This window comes from Dendronephthya gigantea, unplaced genomic scaffold, assembly GCF_004324835.1.
Source record: "Dendronephthya gigantea isolate DGI-Jeju-01 unplaced genomic scaffold, DenGig_1.0 000002F, whole genome shotgun sequence".
NCBI lineage: Eukaryota > Metazoa > Cnidaria > Anthozoa > Malacalcyonacea > Nephtheidae > Dendronephthya > Dendronephthya gigantea.
Window position 1 is genome coordinate 2,507,558 of NW_021163012.1, and position 16,067 is coordinate 2,523,624.

A 16,067-nucleotide genomic window follows, 5' to 3' on the forward strand; every position below is an offset into this window, starting at 1 on the left:
AGTTTTACTTTAAACCAAAAGAAATTGTACTGCCCTAGCTTTTTGCCATGCAAACTATAATATGTAGTCTGCTGCAGTTACACAATTGAGAGTTAGCGGTACAATTTAACAAGAAACAAAAATGAGTTACTTAACCATTGAGCCAGTTTTGTCACAGTAAATATCTCAGCATGTTGTTCCACATTGCAATCCGCTTTATAACCTAAATAAAAAATGGAACATTTTTATTGGCAAAATCTAATATATTCCCTGAATTGCCCAATAATCTGTCCCATGCTTTTCACCACTGATTGGCCACAAATACGATTTATGGGACTATGCACCGTTTTTCAAAATACCATCGAACCATTGTGCGTTCCAACACTTATAAAAAACTAGTGAAGTGTGATTTTTAAGGGAAAATGTGAATCTCAAAGGAATTTATTAGACGGTACTAGCGTTGAAGTTTCGCTTACAATTTCACCGAACACCCAGAGAGCTCAGGGATTATGCACCAGATGCATGTAGTCAGATCGAAAACGCTTGTGCGGAGGCCCACAGGAGGATATTGTTGGTACGTATGGAACTAATTTAAATGTCTCAAAGCCTTGCGCTTATAGCCACACCCAACAGTATGACAAGCGTCCGCGATGGACATCAAGTCCAATGTCAACCTTTGAAATAACAGTATACGGTTCAAACTTTTTTCCCTCTGATATATATACTCAACTTAATTAATCACATACGAGAGGATCTTGATAAATGTACTTATTATATGACAAATTCGTCGAGAATGGGCGTGAAAGGCCAAAAAAATATGAATAATTTTGAAATCCGTGCACTGCACACTGACAAACAATCTCACAATTAACACAGTCTAAGGATATATCTGATAGGCAATACTACATGCAATGTAAACTTGTTTATACCTTAATCTTATTAAAACCGTATCAAAGGCAAAGCATATTCTTTCTAAATAGGATAAATTTCCCAGTCGTGTTCCTGTGCGATCATTTGCACTTGACACGTGCAGGGTCTGTCAGAGACCGATGAAGAATCGAAATGGATTTAAGGATTTTTGAAGTGTATACTTTTAAATAAAACTTACCCAGCGACGTAGTTCCCGTTATTTCATTTCACTTTCTCGACGAAATTAACTTTCGGTGAATTCGGTCAATATCAACTGCGAGAAGCAACGATTTAAGTCATCGAACAAGTCTTTCGACTATGAGTAATGACTAATGAGTAATTAGTTAATTTAGTTTGTCACACAAATTTTAAATAGACCTCTCCGCCCGCGGCGCGTGGCTTTTGCGTGGAAGGATTTGATTGGCTAATTTGCAGCGCGCGAAAAAGTTGGGTCAAGAAAAACATTGAAAACAATATATTTTACAAAAATACAAGCCTAACAATGGATATCACGACAATTTTGGCATCGAAGATATATTTTTGATATTTAAATCAAGCGACGACAGACACAAAATTGCTCCCTACAAAGCGTTTGAGGACTACGGACTATTTCAAGATGGTCATGTCGAGGACATCAAAGTCAAGAAAGTCGAAGGACACTTTGTTTTCGTCTTGGAACAGGCTTGGGCTTTTTCCTTTAGGGTGTGGTCAGGGTCAATCCTGGATCAATCCAACCTCGTGCCCAAGGTTTTCTCGTTCCCCGAGCCCGCGATTCGCCAGAGGAATCGGAGGAAACAATATGGCTGAAAATAAGAGTGGTTTCTTGTTGAATTTGTTGCCACAAATAGTCATTTAAATTTTAAATAATGTCAGTTATACTTGAAACAACTATCGGGGATTTAGTTATCGACCTTTTTACCGAGGAAAGACCTAGAAGTAAGCTTTGCCGTTTTAAATATTTTTCAAATTCAAAACCTATCATGCTTGCAGCCTTGCTTTTCTCTTGAAGACTTCTACTGTATTATTGTGTGCTATTCCGTGCTATTTATCATCGATTCTTCTTGTTTTTAGCATGCCTGAATTTTCTGAAATTGTGTAAAGTCAAGTTTTATAACTACAGCCTTTTCCATTTTATTCAGGTAAAATGTTTGCAGACATGCTTTCTGTAGCTTCACCCAGACTGCAGAGTGTGGCAGTTTTCGTCAAGATCTTGGGTGCGCCAAGCGACCAGAATTTAGGTGCGGGTGCGCAAAAACTTCTCAGGTGCACCATGAAAATTTCTCAGGTGCGCCAAATAATTTTAAAATGCTTAGGTGCGCGATGGCGCCATCATATTTTTATAAATTGTTATCAATAACAAATTATCAGTGACTCAGAATTTTAAAAGCTGCTCCAAAAAAATTGAATTATATGTGATAAAACTTAGAATTAGAAGTACAAGGTGCGCGAAATTTTTCCCTTATTGTTGCCTGGTGCGCTAATTTGCTCCAGAAAAAAAAAATTGGGTGCGCAGTTGCCACACTCTGCAGTCTGGAGCTTCACTAATACTTTGCACACGTTCCTTGATTTGTGTACCGATTAAAAATACTTTGACTATGAATGAGCAATATTTTGCTTTGAGCTAACCTAACCTTTCCCAAGCCATATCTAAACTGTCATCAGGCCTGGGTGGAAACTTTAAACAGAGGTCCAAAACTCCCAATATTTCAAAAGAAACAATGTTCTCCTTTTAGAGAAACTTTCTAGCTCAAACTGGGGACCCGACTGGGTCAGGTCGAGGTGGGGAGTCTATATTTCGATCACTTTATGGTGACCAAGCTAAATTCTTCGATGCGGAAACCAAACCAAGAATCAAGCATGTCAAGAAAGGAACTGTGTCCATGGTGAATAATGGCGATGACATGCATGGCTCCCAGGTTGGTGGTTTATGCTATCTAATGCTTCTGATATAGCCTGTAATTAATAGCAGCAGGGTGATTCTCTGGTCACACACATGACATTGCTACATCTCCAGGTTTCATATTTTGCATGTAACAAAATAGAATAGCATTGTCACCTGCGTGACCAAAGAATCACCCAGGCAACGCCTAGTGAAATCATCTGCATTTGGTCAGAATAAAATACTATGGATGGCACAAATTCTAACCAACAAACAAGCTTGTCAATCATACACCAGGTTTTGCTGCTACAAGCCAATGCTTAGCTGGAGGTTATTAAAAATATTCATGCTTCCTGTTATGTACACTACAATTTCTGCCATATCACAGTGTAACTAGACATATTACTTGAAAATCTTTTGGGTGATTCTCTGGTCACACACGTGACATTGCTGTTTCTTCAGGCTTCATATTTTGCATGTAACAAATAGAATAGCATTGTCACATGTGTGTGACCAGAGAATCACCCTTCTTTACCTTCGGAATTATGCATTTCCAGTTCTTTGTTACTCTTGGTGAAAATCTGGATTACTTGGATGGCAAGCATACAGTGTTTGGTGAGGTTGCTGAAGGATTCGATATCTTGGAAAAACTAAATGAAACCATTTGTGACGATGGCCATCGGCCATTTCAAGATGTGAGGTAGGTATTGTGTATTGGGCCTTGAATGTTTTGCAATTGTTACATAAAAGCTGATATTTGGGTATAGTTTTAGAGGCATTTTTAGTTATATATTCAAGCCTTAGGTCAGATTTATCCAGTGGCTAAGAACAACTCTTTTAGATAAGTTCTTGCTAGCGCATTTAAAATTAAAGAGATGTTCTGACTTCAATATTTTTCTGTGTGAAGGATAACTCATACAGTCATATTGGACGACCCCTTTGATGATCCAGATGGACTTCAAGTACCAGATAGGTCACCTGAACCAACCAAAGAACAGCTTGATGTAAGATTCTTGTCATTTTGTCACAGTTGTGAACCATTACCTGGCAATGAGTTTACCATACTTTTAGTGGTGGCTTATAATATATGCTATAATGCTTGCTGGTAGTATCTCGATCTGGTTGTGTAAAGCAGCAAGGCAATCTTGTGTGCATAATTTAGAGTGGCCGTATTGGTGCAGATGAAGAAATCGATGATACCAAAGGCAAAACAATGGAAGAGGTCGAGGAAATGATTGAACAAAGGGAGTTTCAAGCTGGTACACAGATCTTGGAAATGGTACGGCATTACGCAAACTGACTTCTTTTGAATTCATCTGATAATTCACAGGTGCTGAAACTTGAACACTTTCTACGGTTTAGGTTGGAGACATACCAGATGCCGATGTTAAGCCTCCGGAAAATGTTCTCTTTGTTTGTAAATTAAATCCTGTTACAACCGATGAGGATTTGGAAATTATATTTTCTCGGTTTGGGCCCATAAAATGGTGAGCTTAGTATCCATTGTGTGAAGATTTATATATATAATGGTCATGGTGGTACATGGATGATAGTTGATGACAATTGATAACTGTGGATGATAGTTGACGATTGTGGATGATGGTTGACAATTGTGGATGATGGTTGACAATTGTGGATGATAGTTGATGATTGTGGATAGACAGTGATAATGATAGGTTACAACAGTGGATAACAGTTGATGATGACAGTGGGTGACTTGATGGGGAACATGTAGTGATACTGTGATACCGTCATTGGGATAACCCAGTTGGTTTCTATCACATGCAATACACCCTATGTCATTTATGACATTTGTGGTCACAATGGAAACCTAAAGCGAATCCAATTGGTTGATCCACAGGTGTGGTCAGTATTAAGATTATCTCGACCATGTATTGCTCAACCAACATATTGCCAGGCTATTTCAATATGCATGATAGTGAGTGGTTTGAGGTTAGGCAGAAATTAGAATTAAGAGGAGACTGATGTAATCCAGGTTTGTCTAAAGTCTAGAGAGGTCAGACGACCAAGAAATTTAAAGTCAGCATTGTAGCGTGAACACAACTTTTTAGTTTTTAGGTTAGCTCACTGTATGGATTGAGACGTGGAATCTTCTTTCCTCTTTTTAGCTGTGAGATAATAAAAGATTCTGTCTCCAAAGAGTCTCTTCAGTACGCCTTCATTGAGTATGAGAACGTAAGTATGACTATTGGACCAAGATCAGGGAGACTACAGATTTCGTTTAGTTCTAGTGTGTGAGTCCCCATCGAATTAATTGCCATTTTCATTGCAGGTGGAAGATTGTGAGAGAGCTTACTTCAAAATGGACAACGTTCTTATCGATGATCGGCGAATTCACGTTGACTTCAGTCAATCTGTAGCAAAACTGGTTTATAGCAAACCTGGTGTGTGAGTCGTTGCTCTTTTTGGTTAGATGTTCGTGCCTTAGTTTTGTTCCTTAGACCTACTAAGCACTAAGTACTAGCATCACACGTTTGTGATCCCCATGAGAAACCACCAGTATCTCATGTTAACCCTCGTTACCTCGCAATGCACCCATATGTACCTTACTTCTGTTTAGTGTTTACTATACTCTTACTGATGATGATGTCCATTGGCTTTTTTTGCATTCTTTTCGGGTAGTGTCGCAGCTCCTCGCAAGAATGATTTTTATTGGCTGAACTTCACAATACATTTCTGTTTCAACCAATAGCATAGCTTCGTTCTTCAGAAAGCATAGAAAAACATTATCCAATTGGACGAAAGCTTCCGAGAGCTGCGACATGTCCATTCTTTTCTATGTAATGCCAGACGCTTCTCTTCGTACTATGCAAGAACTTAATGCAAAACTCTATTTACATTTTTTGTAAAATTACCTTTCAGGGGCAAAGCCGGTGTACGAGTTGAAAAACAAAAAAGAGCCAGCTGGACCGAAACTCGAAATCAAGGGTTCCTCGAGGAAGGACAAATATGATTTAGTGTTTGAGGGTAACAGCGAGGAGGAAAAGAGTGATGGAGAGAGACAGTCCAAGAGAAGAAAAGAAAGACGTAAGGTAAATATAATGTGGTTTAGTTTGTTTGAAGAAACGATTGTTTCACCTCGTGATGGAGAGTGAAAGATGGCGATCATCTTCAGGAACGTTGACAGTGATAAAGGGAAGAAAACTAAAGCTCTCCCTTACAGGGGTGAGAAGACGGCGGGCCACGCACGGGGTCATTCGTTCCAGAAGTTTTAAGTTAGCAGAATAAAGATAAGGAGAGGAAGACGAAAGAAATGGTGAAACCTTCCCCAAGCGCAAAACGTTACACAGTTCAACAACTCCTTGCTATCCGAGCATCCTTTATCTCTCGAATACTTGCAGAAATTCTTTGATTATCTTTTTCGGTCCCAGAAAGCAAAATATGTTTTGATAAACGGTGATAGCTACTTAGGGGCAAACATTTTGCTCAAAGTATGTTATACGGAAGTTTGTGTTTGAATCGTGCTAAAGTTTATTTTGATCTTATAGAAACGACGTAACTCGTCTAGCGAAGAAAGCAGTCCTGAACACGACAGGTGAGGTTGCGAATATTGGACAGTCCACCAACCAAAGCTTGCGGGTTTTATGCCCGCTGCGATCAGTGATTTTATGCCCACCCTGATTGTCCTTGCCCGCAGTAACATCACGAATTGTTTTTTATTCTGGTGTGCTCTCATTTTTCATGCAGAAAAACTGCCCAGCATCATAGACACAGTGATCGCCGTAGCAAGAATGAGCAGAACAGGGAGCCCAGTCCGAGGACGAAATATCAGAGAACAGAACCTGCTCGGAGTGACCGCAAACTTGAGCATCGGAAGTCCGACGACAACCGCCAAAGACACGACGATAGCCACCGAAAATCTGACGAAAGTCACCGGCGGTCTGACAATAGTTCCCGGAAGTATGACGAAAGTCACCGGAAGTCCGACGATAGTTACCGGAAATCTGACGAGAGTCGTCGAAAATCTGACGGAAGTCACCGAAAGTCTGACAATAGTTACCGGAAATCTGCTGATACTTACAACAAGTCTGACGATGGTTACCGGAAATCGACCGATGGAAATCGGAAGTCATACGACAAAGACCGGAAAGCTGAAGACAACTCGTACCGAAAATCTGGAAGCAAAAGGTTAAAGACGTGAAGGTGATATTTTATGACTGAATGCCGAAGAAAACTTATGAAGGCGACTCGTCCCAAACCTAATACGGTAAGCCCGGGATGAAAACGTTCAACGAACCTATTGTCTGGCAGAGCTTAAAAAGTCCAACTTCAGGAAGAGAAAAAACGTTATTTTTAAAAATCGTCAATATTTTGAACTAATAGGGGTAGTTTTATTGAGAATTTCAAAACTGCACACAATTGTTTATTATATTAAATATTTAATTCGGAACAGCTTATTACACACCATTTACAACCTACCCTCGTTTAAAACCTGGTAACGAGGATGTTTACAACCCGACCCACTCCACCAAAATAGAATGAAAAGCTTAATCAGGGTCTAAAGCGCAAGTCGTCCAACCTCCTTCCCAGGCCCTTTTCTGGGCAAATATGGCGGGGTGATGCCGTCCGTTTTCCTGGTGCAGCATTTGACATTTTAAACTAACTTTATTGCTTACGTGGAATTAGTTTAAGTATAGGTACATTATTATCAGTTTATTTATTTATAGACGAGGAGAATTCGATTAAATGTTGCCCCCAAGGCAAGATATATCCCAGAGATATATACATATCATCAGGTGAGGGTTGTATTTCATCGAATGTCAATACGTCTATAAAAAGTCTGTAAATTATTAATATGATATCAAAACATCAAATATGGTTCTACATATCGGTGTGGTACTTCTATGACTTAGGCTATGGTGAAGATCCGTAAAGTAAAGTGAGGTGTGGTAAGGTAAAGAGGTGTGATATGGTATGCCACGGTGAGTGGCAAGGTAGGAGTAATAAGTAAAGTTTATTGGTATGGTATGGTGTGATGTGGTATGGTATGGTATGCTATGCTATGCTATGCTATGCTATGCTATGCTATGCTATGCTATGCTATGCTATGCTATGCTATGGTATGGTATGGTGTGCTGTGGTATGGTGTAGTGTGGTGTGGTATGGTATGGTATGGTATGATATGGTAATAGGGTTTGTCAAGATAAGATAACACAAATATACTAATTATACGATAGCTAAAAGTTGTGGGTCTCTTGTATTGTATGAAGGACTGGCCCCATCGATGTCATAACACATGTTCTCTGGTAACAAGGCAACGGAACTCATACACCTCCACTTGTATCCTCCACTCTTAATCCGCACAAATCTGGCGTTTCTTCTATTGTAATTCTTTATACACCATTCGTCCCGTAGTTTCTGCACACGAAACTCTAGGAAAATATTTCAGCCAATCAGCGCTCAAATAGCTCGTCGAAATAGAAATCCATTCTGCTGTATTTAATCGATTATATATTTTGTTATTCGTTACGAAACTGGTCTAAATTTTGTGATTATGTTTAGTTATAAGAACTATAGTTCTGACATAAATTTGAGACCGAAATAAAGTATATTTCAAGAGATATTGATTAAATTGATTCTTATTTGACCACTAGCCCCATTCCTTTCCCGCCAATATTGGTCATAACGCTGGCGATGACGGCAATAAATGCGTGAGAGTACGTAGCTGATCAGTCCAGTTACATTTTCAGTAACCCAGTCAGGATGCACATAAATTCTGACTACCTCTGGGTACATTATTTGCCATTTTACATCAAGTATTAAAAATTTAGGCATTCTGATTGGCTTAACTTGAAAAATGTAAACAATTATGCCGATTAGTTTACAACGAAATTCCACCTTGTTACTCACCGGGTAATGCCGGTTCAGCCAATGCCTTTGTGACATCACCATATCTGTATTCAGGAAGACTAATATCCCTCCACCGGAATAGATTACCGTTGACATTAATCAGCCCACCACACATTCCTTGGATTTCGTTAGAAGTTAGGAAATCCGTCCACATGTTTAATCCCGCGATGGTGCCCTTAAACGCCTGGGAACTAGAAAAGGATCCGACATACGAGTCCGGTTCTTGGCCAATGATCATGGCTCCCCCTGGTTCCACAACCTTGCCTGTTGCGCGGGTCTTGCTTTGAAGTTTTTTACCATCTTGCCAAGTCTCGATGAGACCGTCCGAACTGCGCCACTGCTGGCAATAGAAATGCCAATTGCTCGGGGATGAAAGGTCAGGCCTAGGACATAGAAATGAGGAGCCATCGTTGAATGAAGGTAATATAAATATGTGGCAAGTCAAGTCGAATATGTTAACTGGGTTTGCGTAACAATGGAGTCTCTAGAATAGAGCTATCTGTTATCGTCCTTAATTTATGGAGCTATCCAGTATAAATAAAGTTAGTTTAGTTTAGGTTTTCTTCCTGTAGTAACACTGGATCAATAAGAGATGATCCTTACTGGACCTCTAGGAAGAAAAGTTTAGAACTGATAGAGCTATCCAGTATAAATAAAGTTAGTTTAGTTTAGGTTTCCTCCTGTAGTAACACTGGATCAATAAGAGATGATCTTTACTGGACCTCTAGGAAGAACAGTTTAGAACAGACAGAGCTATCTAGTATAAATAAAGGTAGTTTGGTTTAGGTTTCCTCCTTGATCAATATCATTACTGGACCTCAAGGAAGAACACTACAAGAACTGATAGAGCTATATAAAATGAAAATAGTGGAAGTGTGCCTTATGCAAGTTTATAGAGCTTACCCAGATTGGTCCACGCCTTGGATGATAAGGTCAAGTTCATAAGAGTAGACATAGGATTGAATCTCAGCACTGTAACTTTTAGTCGAGTAGCTATAGACTGCAGCACCCGCATCCAAAATTTTCGCCCAGAAACATGCCGCGAATACTGTGACTGGTTCAGGAAATACGTTGTAAAGCAGAGCGTAATTAGAGGACGATGCTGCTGGAAACTTCATTTGATATTCTACACCTGACCCTGAAACAGAAGTTTATTGTATTTTTGAACTTGGGTTTTCTACACGGGTAAGATTAAAACATATAATGCTGGATTGCAGTGAATATTGATAGTCCATACTGGATAGCTCTGTCAGTTCTAAACTGTTCTTCCTAGAGGATCATCTCTTATTGATCCAGTGTTACTACAGGAGGAAACCTAAACCAACTTTATTTATACTGGATAGCTCTATCAGTTCTAAACTGTTCTTCCTAGAGGTCCAGTAAGGATCATCTCTTATTGATCCAGTGTTACTACAGGAAGAAACCTAAACTAAACTAACTTTATCTATACTGGATAGCTCTATCAGTTCTAAACTGTTCTTCCTAGATGTCCAGTAAGGATCATTTCTTATTGATTCAATGTTACTACAGGAGGAAACCTAAAATTTTATTTAGGGGGAACTTACGTCTATTGCGCACGCCACTGGGTGTCTTCTCGAATTCCATATCTCCAGTGACCTTCGATTTCACGTCGGACCAAGCGAATACATTGCCGTTGGGGAACGATTGTTGCGATCTTGCCATTATTGATATAGATCCCCCATCGATTATGAGATTCCATATGTTGAATCTTGTTAAACTGCCTGTCATAGATAGATCTCCGGGTTCTGGGACACCTACACGGCCAAAAAATGGAACAGGCTGTCGCGTCAGGAGTGAAGAGTGTGTGCTGCACCCCTGGGGCCGGTGTTCGAAAGGCGTTTAGCTTAAACAGCAGATAAGCCAAAGTTTAATAATACTCTCGAAGATCTTGTGAATGACTGAACCTGAATGACCTAATCTGAATCTTATGCATTTCATATGTACTTTTATTGACAATTACACGTAAACTATTTTCATCGAAATATTTCAGCTCAGTTGTTCAATAAAAAGATAATTTTGTTTTCCAGGCATAGCAGAATATATGATTAGGGTCCCCCAAAATAGTATGTTGTGTTGTTCTCATGAAGATCAGGGGCCGGTTGTATCAAGCCCATTTAGCTTAAACGGTGGATAAGTCAAATTTAAATGACACGTTTACATCTCTCTTGAATGAGTCAATTTGAATATTATGCACTGAATATGTAGTTGTAAACAGTGTCTTTGTATTAAGGTTGAAAACATTTAGTTTGCTTCTTAAATAAAACTATAAAATTGCTTTCTATTTTGAACTTAACCACCCTTTAAGCTAAACGGGCTTGATATAACTGACCCCAGATGATGAGAAGACTATACCATGCAACGTTTACTGCCTTACCAATGAATGCAGTCCCTTTCGTAGGAAGCTCATGGCCAACAGCCACATTCTCCATGGTAGAGACCAGTGAACCATCCAAAAAGATCTGCCAGACCCCCGTATCGCCTGACCACGTGGTAGCAACGTGATGCCATAACGCAGGGTCCTCTTTCCAGTATCTGGGAACACGTGCTTCCCTAAATAAGGTAAGCTGTCGTTTAATTGTGGTACCAGCGAGCGTCGTTTTCGAGCGTTTTCAAAATCGTTTTTGTCTATTTTATTGTTTAGACGCCCTGTCCAAAATGTGCTTAATAGCTTCAACTTGTAAATTGACGGTGTTTGAAACCGTTTTGGTATGAAAACGAATGTGAAAACGCTCGAAAACGTTACCGTGTGCACATGCATGGCCTCAGAGTATTCTACAGTAGCTGTAGCATGTAAATGAATACAGGGGCAGGCTAATGGGAAATTAAAAAACATTAAAAAAACTTTGCAAACCTTTAGGGCATAAAAACGTACTAACGAATCACTGGCAACTCTTGATATGCGATATACGTCTAGTGCTTTCAATTAGTGCAGGTTCTGGTTTTCAAGTATTGGAATTTGAAGATCAGATCCATAGATTGACTTATCTCGGTTTAATAGACCTCTCTCATCAAAATGACGTCAAACGCGGAAAGTCTGATGTTACACGAAGTTTTATTGGATCGTTAGTTTTGTGGAGCCAATCAAACTTCGTGTAACATCAGACTTTCCGCGTTTGACGTCATCATGAGAAGGCACTAAGATCTTATAATTCATGCAGGACTACCTCCAGTTTGGGATTTATATAATATAGCTCAGTGCACATACTTTCGAACAACGTTTACTATGTCCAGAATGAGAACATCTTTTTCGAGACGAAACGAGAGATATGGTATTGCGCCAGTAGACGACCTATACGAAATATATCTCATGTATTCGTCATGTTGTGCCCACGTTGAGATTGTAATATTCTTGAATGTTGTAAGGCTGACAGATGTTTCAATTCTTGTTATTTGCGTGCTCTTGCTAGCGTCAGCCGTCATCATTACATCGTAGACAGGATCTGTGGAAAGGATATATGTTCGCTAATATTCATATATTCACATTCAGCTTGTCAGTTTGTTTTTATTTGCCCAGTGATTGTTTTCACCGTCTGATAACACGAATATATGAATATTTGGCCCCCTCCTAACTAAACGATCTATCGCGCCCCCCTGAAAAAGGTTGTTTAGTTACGATCTATAATTCGAACTAGCTGCTGGAAAGGTTACCAATCAAGGTCTACTTCAGTATTATTTTTGTCCCAAAGATTCCTAATCGTACAGAACTATCCCCCGTTAACCCTTTCCTTTATTTCATTATCATGTTAGATAAAAATTCGTCTGTTTACCTTAGTTACGATCTATAATTCCAACTAGCTGCTGGAAAGGTTACTAAACAAGGTCTACTTCAGTATTATTTTTGTCCCAAAGATTCCTAATCGTACAGAACCACCCTCTCCCTAATTTCATTATCACATTAGATAAAAATTCGTCTGCTTACCATCACGAAGTGTCCGACACAATCCCAGGCTTTCCTTGAATACAGCTCCGTGTGCTTTACTCACCACGGTGCTCCAATCTAATATCGTACCAACGTCATTGATGCAACTTCCACTTGTCGATTTGATTTCATCCTCAGTGAAAATCTTGTCCCACATATTCAATTGCGTCAGTTTACCCGCAAATGACTTGGTTTCGTCGAAACTTCTTTCGGACTTATACCTCTGACCAATGTGAAATTTTCCTCCCGCTGTTACTGGAGTAGTCGGACCCAGGCCTTCTCCACTTTCAATCAACGTACCGTCGATGTACAAGACGTATTCCCCCAGGGACCATGTGATTCCCACGTGATGCCAATAGCCATCAAAGATCGGAGGAGTGCTTATTCCCCTAAGCAATCACATATAGATATTTCAAAACTCTATACAGTGTACTCATCAATATATCATCTAGCTCAGGCATTCGATATACCAAGTGCATGTAAACGGTCCTATATAAAAGATATAACTAGCAGTGATCACAGATTAGTGATGTGCGTTCGGAATGTGTTGATTTCGGTAAACGATCATTAACAAAAATGTAAACATTATAATGCCACAGCGTATGTGATTCAAAAGGTTACCCGTAAAATGAGTAATTTAACAACAGTGATGGCTCATATGCCTTAATTAACAACAAAATGTCAAAATAGAGCGAGCACATGGTCTCCAGTTACTATGACGACACATCAGAACGAGGCAAATCTGACATCGCAAATCTCGATATGACGCGGTTAGGAAGCGTTCTTCTTCGTCGAACGCAACAAACGGATTTCTATATTTCGACCGGCACCTTTCTGAGCGCTGATTGGCTGTATGCACAGGCTTGGCTATATATATATTTGCATACACATTGACTTACTTAGTTCCAGATAAAACACGGAAATAAAACCCGTCTGTTTTAATGTTCAATTTTATATCTTCATTTTCGAGGCCATATGTCAAAACTGTCATAACTGATTCTCTTAAGTAGGTGACCCAAAACATTAGAGTGAAGGCAGCCATTTCCGGTACGTTGCTGTCGTCTATCAAAATGTAATTCTGAACGCTCCTTGTTGGAAACACCATCGTGAAGTCCTGATTCTTGTACACAACTGCAAAAGTGCGAAAAACATTTGTCTGTTTTACGACACCGCAGAAATTGGTGTTTATGAAATTTTGCTCGAAAAACTAAACTCATCACTGGTTCACATTTGTGCATTTCTGTTTTGCTCTCAACTTTGCATAGTTAAATCCTAGTTAACTCAGAAATACACGACACTGATTGGCCAATTCTGTCCTTAACTATAGTTAAAACGGTTAACTAGCCTTTTATACAACTGCCCCTGGCGGCTGTGTAAAGGCTATTTTTTCATTTTGTGAGACTTTAGTTATATACACAAAACTGCACAAGGTTATTAATTTGGACCATTTTTTCTACTATGTGCAAGATTTATATCTTCAGTGCTATAGACTTATTTTGTTGAGCATTTTTAAATATTTTTTCCTACCAAATTTGAAGCCCAAGTAAGCATGAAGAATTGCAGCAATGTAGTTATGAATGCAAATCAATTTCCGCGGTGAATTTACGGGTGATTTGAAAGGGGACAGAGCTATCATGCATGCATGTGAAACTAAATTTAGGAATATAATCAACGTACCTGCGCAGGTTGATCCAGTTGTCCCCTCTCGACAATGACACATCAGTTTTTGATCATTTGCACAAGACGAGGCACAATGTGCGCCATTTTGACACTCGCCCGGTCCATTCTGAGCACAGTCTGGCTGAAAATAAGAGAAACGCATCATGGTCGATGTTAAACGCTTCAATTTTGTCGACATTAGAGTGCGCTTGCAACGTGTTTGCAACGCGTTTGCAACGTGTTCGTAACGCGTTCGCAACGTGTTCGTAACGCGTTCGTAACGTGTTCGTAACATGCAACATGTTTGCAGCGTGTTTGCAGCGTGTTTGCAACGTCTTTGCAGCGTGTTTTCAGCGTGTTTGCAGTGTGTTTGCAGCCTGTTTGCGGCGTGTTTGCAACGTGTTTGCAACGTGCTTGCAATGTCTTTGCAGCGTGTTTTCAGCGTGTTTGCAGTGTGTTTGCAGCCTGTTTGCAGCGTGTTTGCAACGTGTTTGTAACGTGCTTGCAATGTCTTTGCTGCGTGGACAGAATAGGCAGTGTGATGATTATTGCACTCATGCAAAATATCTCTAACAAATCCGCACGTAATATACGTACAGCATCGTAAATATTCTCGACCTACCAGTTGAGAGATGTTTGGTCCATAATGGATGACGTCAGTTTTATCAGTCAAACTGACGTCATGCTCGTTCTTGCTATTTAGTTCACAAACGTGCGTAGGACTGGACGAGACGACGTGATAGTTGATGGACTCGCAATCCGGATGCTCCAGGCAAATGATGACGCAATTCGTCTGGTCTATCACGTTCACAGTCTCGATAACGTTACCGTCCAAGCTTTTATCTGAACGTATTTGAAAAATACTCTAAAGCTTTGAAACAACGCACGCTAACCAAGAGGTAATATGTTTGAGGTAATAATTTCATGTTTATTAAATCCTAAATGCACGATTTATTTCTGTAGATTAGATTAAGATTAGAGTTAGGATTAGCTCATGGATTAGATTTATGGTTGGCTGATAGCGATGAAGCTTCAGTGCTCGAAGTCACAGAAGCGTAAACAGAAGCAGTATCATAAACATATCCCGAACGTTCACACAAGCAGTCCAGCACACTTTTTTAAGAGAATTTTCCATTACGTCCCTTCAACCTGAGCTGGCGAAGCGCGCTTTATTTTTTGAATCCCGCCACGGCTGAATAATGAGATTTTCGAAGGCAACGTCAACCCCGAGGGCAAAGCGAACGTAATAAAAAACGGTCTAGCTGACCACTAAATGAATTACTTGATTCAGTTAATAGGGCAAACTTTAACCCAACCTACCTTTTTGAGGATTGTCAAATCTTGCTGTATGCGTGCAAGACGATCTCGAGAAGGCGTCCAATCCGTTCACAAAAAATGCAATGAAGAAAACAGCCGTGGATGTCGGTACCAAAAATCCCATATTGAACTTTTTTAACTTGTTTTCGTATGCCTTTCTTTACAGAAGTAGCTCACAGCTCGTGGCATGTTTGAATCACGAATGATGGCTCCCAAGGCAACCGACAGGTACGTCTGTACACTGTAGTCATACAAATTATATTGTGGTCTGCGGGTTCATGTAAAATAGAACAATATTTCGAAAATGCCAGCATTTGGAGTAAAATTCAGTTCATATTTCACGAGTGAAGATCACGGCCATGTCTCTTTTTCGTGTTTTTCGAGATTTGTGTCAAAGATTTGTGCGATTTTCAGACTCATTCTGGGATGTGGCGTTAATTATTGATGTTAAAAAAAAACAGCGATACATCTTCCAATCATGTTCACACACCCAGAGTATGTCCTCTACGGTTT

At 39.7% G+C, this 16,067-nt stretch overlaps 2 protein-coding genes across 7 annotated transcripts; one reads left to right on the forward strand and one right to left on the reverse strand.

The window, feature by feature from the left end:
- The first annotated feature begins 1,682 nt into the window (after positions 1-1,682).
- Positions 1,683-11,075, forward strand: LOC114532493 (peptidyl-prolyl cis-trans isomerase-like 4). Of its 6 annotated transcripts, none has more exons than XR_003687963.1 (14): positions 1,683-1,824; positions 1,960-2,027; positions 2,622-2,804; positions 3,325-3,467; positions 3,675-3,771; positions 3,930-4,046; positions 4,130-4,254; positions 4,897-4,963; positions 5,061-5,172; positions 5,651-5,820; positions 6,277-6,323; positions 6,476-6,995; positions 7,456-7,524; positions 11,058-11,075. XR_003687963.1 is itself a non-coding variant. In XM_028554010.1 (12 exons), the coding sequence occupies exons 1-12, from the start codon at positions 1,755-1,757 to the stop codon at positions 6,927-6,929; spliced, it is 1,653 nt and encodes a 550-aa protein (XP_028409811.1). In that variant the 5' UTR covers positions 1,683-1,754; the 3' UTR covers positions 6,930-7,796. The 6 variants fall into 6 exon arrangements, 1 of the variants encoding a protein (XP_028409811.1); XR_003687964.1 differs by lacking the exon at positions 11,058-11,075 and adding an exon at positions 7,642-7,796; XR_003687961.1 differs by lacking the exon at positions 11,058-11,075 and adding an exon at positions 8,693-8,722 and having other exon boundaries at positions 6,476-7,524.
- Positions 7,861-15,750, reverse strand: LOC114532472. The gene is made up of 11 exons (XM_028553987.1): positions 15,558-15,750; positions 14,860-15,080; positions 14,256-14,379; positions 13,478-13,709; positions 12,579-12,967; positions 11,865-12,099; positions 11,034-11,209; positions 10,204-10,413; positions 9,542-9,776; positions 8,639-9,021; positions 7,861-8,160 (listed from the first exon to the last, which is right to left on the reverse strand). The coding sequence occupies exons 1-11, from the start codon at positions 15,676-15,678 to the stop codon at positions 7,955-7,957; spliced, it is 2,532 nt and encodes an 843-aa protein (XP_028409788.1). The 5' UTR covers positions 15,679-15,750; the 3' UTR covers positions 7,861-7,954.
- Between the last annotated feature and the right edge of the window lie 317 nt (positions 15,751-16,067).

Bases quoted from the DNA above. Each gene is read 5' to 3' on its own strand.
- LOC114532472 (XM_028553987.1), bottom strand. From the start codon at position 15,678: ATGGGATTTTTGGTACCGACATCCACGGCTGTTTTCTTCATTGCATTT. The intron at 11,210-11,864 runs GTATGTGCACTG...TACCTTATTTAG, and splicing joins ATAGTAAACGTTGTTCGAAA to GGAAGCACGTGTTCCCAGAT. The intron at 9,022-9,541 runs GTAAGCTCTATA...TCTATGTCCTAG, and splicing joins CAAGGCGTGGACCAATCTGG to GCCTGACCTTTCATCCCCGA.
- LOC114532493 (XM_028554010.1), top strand. From the start codon at position 1,755: ATGTCAGTTATACTTGAAACAACTATCGGGGATTTAGTTATCGACCTT. The intron at 4,047-4,129 runs GTACGGCATTAC...TCTACGGTTTAG, and splicing joins GTACACAGATCTTGGAAATG to GTTGGAGACATACCAGATGC. The intron at 4,255-4,896 runs GTGAGCTTAGTA...TCCTCTTTTTAG, and splicing joins CGGTTTGGGCCCATAAAATG to CTGTGAGATAATAAAAGATT.